The sequence below is a fragment of the Halictus rubicundus genome, chromosome 1 (genome assembly GCF_050948215.1).
Source record: "Halictus rubicundus isolate RS-2024b chromosome 1, iyHalRubi1_principal, whole genome shotgun sequence".
Taxonomy (NCBI): Eukaryota; Metazoa; Arthropoda; class Insecta; order Hymenoptera; family Halictidae; genus Halictus; species Halictus rubicundus.
In genome coordinates, this window is record NC_135149.1 from 16,271,714 (window position 1) to 16,278,286 (window position 6,573).

Sequence of the window (6,573 nt, forward strand, 5' to 3'; positions counted from 1 at the left end):
GTAACGTAATCGCGGACCTCGACGCATTTGTACAGCATGTGCGAACATTTATGCTAATGCAGAACACGTAACGACGTTTCTTCGCGAAGCGGCAACTAATTTCTCCCTTATCTCGGATCTTGGAAAACAATCTACGAAAACGCGGATCTGCATAAAGATTCGCAGTCTAGTAATCGGTGTATGCAAAAGCGATAGCAATCAAATATTCAGACCGCGACTGAAGATGTAGGCTACTAATTAATTGATTTCTCACATTCACGAACAACGACGGGCACTCGAGCCGGCATCTGATAAAATGAAAAATTGCATCGGAGCAGCGATGTAACACGGTGCTAAATAAAAAGAGAAATGGGCAGAAAGAGGCTGATGGTAACTGAAGAAAAAAAGAAAAAAATTATACCTATGTGCAAGCCGTTCGCGTGCAGTCGAATGCGTCATAGGCTTATCCTGGCGATTGTTTCTCTCAACCCGTTCGCGACAAAACGAGCCGAGAATCGATTCTAGACCAGCGAAGGTGGATTATTCGTTCGAATTTCGCGGTGCGCGGAGTCAGGTGCGAAAAAAGGTGACGAGGATAGCGTTGCTCGCGACGCGCTTAGCCTCGAGCTACGCAGACGATGATTTAACTGCGTAAAGTAATCATTACGAAACTTAAAACACCTCGGACTAATGTGTTTGGGGGACTGGAATAAATGATCCTGTCTTCTTTCGCTGCGATATAAAGGGTGTACAGGAATTCGCCCATCCGAGTCGTGGTTGGGTCCATTCAAGTTGCGTATCAAGTATCAAGTTACGCCTTTTTGGGAAGTACTTCCTCGAGATCTGACTTCCTGATTGGACTTGATGCGAATAACCGATAGTGTAAATTATCTGCTTGCAAAATTGGGTTTTTGAGTAGAACGGCCCTCGGGGGGTGAAGTCATTTACCCCCCCCCCCCCCCAAGGGCTTCGAAACTGTACTTAACTACTTTTGTTACGTTTGGTAGCGAATTCGAAATACGAGGAGCGGCGGAAGGCTTTTTGAGAACGAGATATTTGGGGCGGACGTTTCGAAGCTGCGCTGCGAGGGCGCGACATTTAAATTCCACGGGGTGGGGGATTATTTGAAATAACGCGACCCGTTAAAGAGCAGAGTGGGCTTAAAGGGTTCCCTCTCGGCGAGATCCGAACGAGAAGCTCCGGGGCCGAGGTATATACGCGTGGCGAGGGACAAGCTATACGCATTAAACCGAGAGGGCTGTCTCTCTCGGACGGTCCTTCTCTCGCGACAGAGTACACCTACTCGGCGATAGGCATATAGGTTTATACGGGCGCAGCGCTGGCCCACACACATGTTACGCCAGGAAATCGCGCTCGATCATCTCCGGAGCGGTTAAGCGCTACCCTCCGAGGGTGGTGGAAGCGTTGAGAAAAGTTTCCAGGGTTCGCAATATGGTACCGCGATGCAGGTGAATAACATGGTGTCCCTTTGTGGCCACACGCGAAACGCGTTTGTCGTTGAAACACGAACGAGCACCAGACTTACCGAGGCCCAGGTTAGGCGAGACCTTCCGCAGGTGAAAACCTGCCGAAAGAACTGTCCGCTTCGGGAAAACGGTCCGTGGCTCGCAGGGCCGTACCTAGCAGGTACGCGGACATCGTTACCGATTTTTGCAGTGGACTTTCTACTCGCAGTAACTGCTCGATCGGGACGTTCTCGCCCAAGGGCCAGCACCCGAAACAGCACGGATCGCTACGCTACTGAACCCTGGCCCTACGTTAGCCAAATACGCTTTCGTTTGGCACCTCGCTGTTTTTACGAGAGCCACTGTGTATGCACGTCTTCCACGCACAGCACACACGTCCACGGAACAGAACCATATACGCTGTTGGACGGACAGAGAAAAAGAGACAGAAAGACGGAGAGAAAAGGAGAAAGAGAGAGAGAGAGAGAGAGAGAGAGAGAGAGAGAGAGAGAAAGAGAAGGGCCCCACTTCGCTCTGGTTCCTCTTTTGTCAGACGCACAGGAACAAGCTGTCAACCGATTAAATGGAATCGGAGTGTCGTTGGAAGGACTCACCGATTTGTAGTATCAAACGAGGTAGCACGATCCACCGAGCCTGGAGTCGTTCCCGTGGGTCAAATGATCCTGACCAACCCCATACTTTTCTCCGAACTATCGACGCACTCCTAGACTCGTCCCTGCTCTGTCACGATTCGCCTGGGAGCTCTTCTGCCGATCGTCCTTTTCGCGTCGAAGTTCCGTCGAGAGGAGTTTGACGGACACGAGACTGCGACAGCACAAACACTCACGACCACCTCGAAGGTCTGTTGCCAACTGACCCAGCCAGTGACAGCTCTCTGCGGGCCAACACGCCCGCCAACCCTCGACCGAAAAAGAAACTACGAGTTCCCCCTCTACAATGTTGCACAAAGACCTCCACGGAACCGTCCGAGGAAAATAGCGAGTAAACTCGATCTAATAAACGCTATTTTCCTCGTTCTAAGCACCCACGCCATCGATATCTTCGTTTCCGATGGCGTAGTTCGATTTTTATCAGCGAATATAGTCGAAGGTTTGCCGATAACGCAATGATACGATTTACCGCATTCCGAATAAAAGTGTGAAGCGAAGGAGAACGACAGATACGAATTGTCCACGATGCTTAGCCGCTCGTTAACGACACGTATTGCAATCAAGACCCGTGGGAATTGAATGAATTAAGAATTCGGGCGCATCGGTAGTTTGGAACACCTACGCTAGCCTGGAGAATCGACCGTGCACAAAATGGAAGGAATCGACGCGCAGGGTTTTCTCGCCGGAAGGTTGCCGACGCTGTCGATCATATGGCAATCAGCTGTAATTCACGTTTCGTCAACGGACATATGTTTTGCAGCCGATTTCTGAAATTCGCACGCAGAACGATCGATAAACGCATGTTATTTGCATGTTATTTATCGTATCTTTTGGGCCTATGTATTTCTCTTTTGATTGATAATGTTGCGCAACAGCATCATCGATCGAATTCAGAGACTGCACTGTCGAGACACGTTCGAAATCATCGAGCGGAGTATTTTCGCGTCAAGGTTAATTGATGTAACGGTTTTATTATTTGACGGTTAAATGAGAACAAGTCTTAAGCAATCGTAAAACTCGAATCTTGTAACAATTATACGGCCGTCGCCCGGTTATGTCGTTCAGATGGATTACGTTTCGTTTAGAATTTCTACAAAACACGTTATTCCAAGAGATTTTTAACATCGTTTTATTGCTATCACATCGCCCCTCGAACGTCTACGGTACAAACGTGGGAAACACGTCGGCGACGATCATTCGAGCATTCGCCTCCGATCGTCGCATCGAACGGAGTGATGTAAATGTCTGTTAAATGCGTGTACTACCGTGATTTCATACATGATCGTTTTATTTACAAAGGTTTTACCATATCTTGTAGCAACGGCGTCGACAGATGTTTCGATCAATACGTTAATGAATATCAAAAATCATGTGTCGATAAAAAACACAGTGTGCATGTAAAATACGATCTTGCCAGTCTTGAATAGATCATTTTTTGCCAGATTTCTTTATGCCACCCGTAACTAGGGGCCCTCTCTGACTTGCCTTCTTCGCAGCTTCCTGGAGGGCTTTTTGTTGTTCCTTCTGCTTTTGTTTGAAGGCAATGTCGTCGTCGTCCAGGTCCTTTGATTCCTTTTTAGGTGCCTTCAGAGGCTTTTTCTTGCCACCGTCTCGACCAGACATTCTAAAAGAACACCCCTCGATTTACGCGACATACACGAACTAAATATCGTACGTTTCCCTGAAAGGGCTCGTAAAAATCATATTCGAAGTATGCGTGTATAACAGACAAATAAAATAGTAACATTCCATCTCTGTTTGACTATCTGCCACCGATCCTTGGAAACATAACCTACAAATACTTTGCCAAATTTTAAACAGACAATTTTCAAAATTCACACAATTAATATACATATTTGCACGTACAAAATTATACAAGAAAATTTTCGACAAATACAATCACGAATTAACCTTTCTGTTATGAAATGTGAAATAAATTACGGTTAACGCGTGGAATATACTTCACGTGGGTTATGGTATTCTGTAGTTAATCAACATGAGGAAAGTATCCATAAATTGCTATACCTTTCAGACTGTTAGAAAATTTAGATGAACTCGCCGGTCAGCTTTCGAAGAGTGGTGCGTCAAAATTGAATGTTTTTGTGCCAGATTAATGCTTGCACACCGCGAGCAAAAGCTTTTGCGTTGTCCGACATTAAACGCTCGCGAAGATTGTCCTGCCATCTGCTGCAAGTTTACAGATACGATGGAGCAGAGAGGATATGAGAGTGCTCACGCCCTGGGTTTCGGCGTTCCCGATATAGTGCTGCCCCCTATTCAGTTTTAGCATGGAACAGAACCTGGGCAACTTTTTAGCATGACACATCATCTTTTGTACGTTCGTTCCAAAAGTTGCTCAGGTTATGTTCTGATATCACAAAAGTGGGAACGCCGAAACCCCGGGCGTGAGCACTCTCATATCCTCTATGGATGGAGATAAAAATATAGACCAATTCACACGATCTGAAATGCCACCGAAGAGACTTACGGCACCGACGAGATATTTAGAAAGACTGCCAGCCCCCGTGTTAAACTGCGAGGCTCAAATTGGGTCCCAGTGGTGGGTACTGGGAGCGGTCGGTAATGGCCCCAATCACAGACGAGGTATAGGAGTAGACCAATCACCATATGGGGTTTCGTGTCTCACGATCTGAAATACCGACAGCGTTAACAACAACTAGATTTCTTACGCCCTCTACTCTGACGAACGATAAATCTTGTAACTAGATCGACGAGAACTTTAGCCCATATACCTATGATAAATGATGAAGATACGACTCTGAACCCAATACACGACCGTTTACGCACACGGGTGAAAACAGGTGTAAATCTAACCCGCTGAGGACAGCAAACCTAACACTAACCTAACACTTGCTCAACAGGGACAAGCTAACCCTTTTTCATTGAATAGAAAGGTATTCAGAAACAAAAACAGCGTGTTTTGATTAATAATTGAAAGAGAGCTGCCTCGAAGGTGAAGATGGGCCAAGAGTAAACAAGGAGTGCATTGAAGGACCTTCGGCTCATCCCGAGGTAGCCTAAAGTAAATTCAGACACAATTCAATTAAATACACAAGTTTTTATTATTAGTACGTCTTAAATTTTATTTTAAAATGTTATCGCAAAGTTATAAATAAGCAGCTATTAGCTCGATATTATTCCCTATTTGTAAGATTACTAGAAGTTCTTACAAATAGAGAATAATACCGATTGCCCGGGTCTCACCACGAGGAGGTTGCTGCACAAGAGACCCGAAAGGAAGCCAGAAGGAATTCCATACGCTTCCTTCTGACTCCCTTTCTTACAACGACGATTTCGAGTCTTACAAACTAAATTTCGCAGCGTATGTCGAGTAATTATTGCGGAGAAAAAGGTGTGAGTCGGAGAAGAAGTCTCCGATTCACGGGAGATTAAAAACGAATCAGGCAGAAGGCTCTGATTCTTTCAAAGAGAGAAACAAAACCGAACCAGAGCAGAAGGCTCTGGATCGAGGGTGACGCGACGCGTACAATACATGCAGAACCAACTCCAGCCAGCACCGGTACCCGACGTGTCCTCACGAAGAGCGATGGCCGAGAGAAGCGTTCAAACGATACCCTAAGTTTCCCCCACCCACCTGTCGCCAGGCAACGACTAGCGTTGAGGCGACTCGGGTGGACTTACGGCAGGGAGGATTTTACACGAGTGAACAGGTCTCTCGAACATCCCTCTCAATGGATCTACGCCGAGCACCGGTACCAACCGGTCTGGTACATACAAGCAAGGTCCGACACAGCATAAGGCTGTGTCGGAGTCAAAAATCGAGCCGAGCAAAGTGAAGTTATGGCAAAAATTACTCGACATAATTACAACGACGATACATAAATCTTAATAACTAACGCACGCACGCAAGTCAAGCAATTATTGTGGACAAAAAACAAAGGAAACTAAATCAGACAAGTCTCTGAACAATGTGAGACAAAATGAAAGTAGAGCAGAAGGCTCCGAGTCGCGAGGCGACAATGAAACAATCAAAGCAGAAGGCTGAGATTTGTGAAAATGAAAAATGAAAGACGCGAACCAGAGCAGAAGGCTCTGGTTCGAGGTTGACGCTACCGACTGGTCACAGCAGAAGGCTGTGACCCAAATGAGCAAGCACATTTAAGAAAGTGAATCTAACACAATAATTGCTCGACGACTAATACTAACTTACAAATAATAAGAAGTCTTCATGTTGTCTTCGTTCGACGATCAATTTTCTCCGACTGCAATACTCACTCTGAAACAGACTAATAATAATTAGACAGGATACGATGGAGGAACCGAAGTAAAAAAAAGACGAAGAAACAAAGATGAGACGATGACCCCGTACACGAGTACGGCCTACCTGACATGCACAAGAGTGCGAATCTAACCAGCTCACGAGAGCCAACCTAAGACCAGCTCACGAGAGCCAAGCTAACCCCGCACACGAGTAC

At 46.1% G+C, this 6,573-nt stretch overlaps 2 protein-coding genes across 2 annotated transcripts in view; both read right to left on the bottom strand.

Moving 5' to 3' along the window:
- The window catches only part of Atos (atos homolog atossa), a 37,690-nt gene extending 35,356 nt beyond the window's left edge, over nt 1-2,334 (bottom strand). The window contains exon 1 of the mRNA XM_076789968.1: nt 2,060-2,334. The gene's annotated coding sequence lies outside the window, so the exon portion shown is untranslated. The remainder of the gene's footprint in view (nt 1-2,059) is intronic.
- Nucleotides 2,335-3,218: 884 nt separating this feature from the next.
- Nucleotides 3,219-4,303, bottom strand: LOC143355423 (translation machinery-associated protein 7 homolog). Its single transcript, XM_076790216.1, has 2 exons — nt 4,142-4,303; nt 3,219-3,740 (listed from the first exon to the last, which is right to left on the bottom strand). Exon 2 carries the CDS (start codon nt 3,737-3,739, stop codon nt 3,545-3,547), a length of 195 nt encoding a protein of 64 aa, XP_076646331.1. The 5' UTR covers nt 3,740; nt 4,142-4,303; the 3' UTR covers nt 3,219-3,544.
- Nucleotides 4,304-6,573: the final 2,270 nt, after the last annotated feature.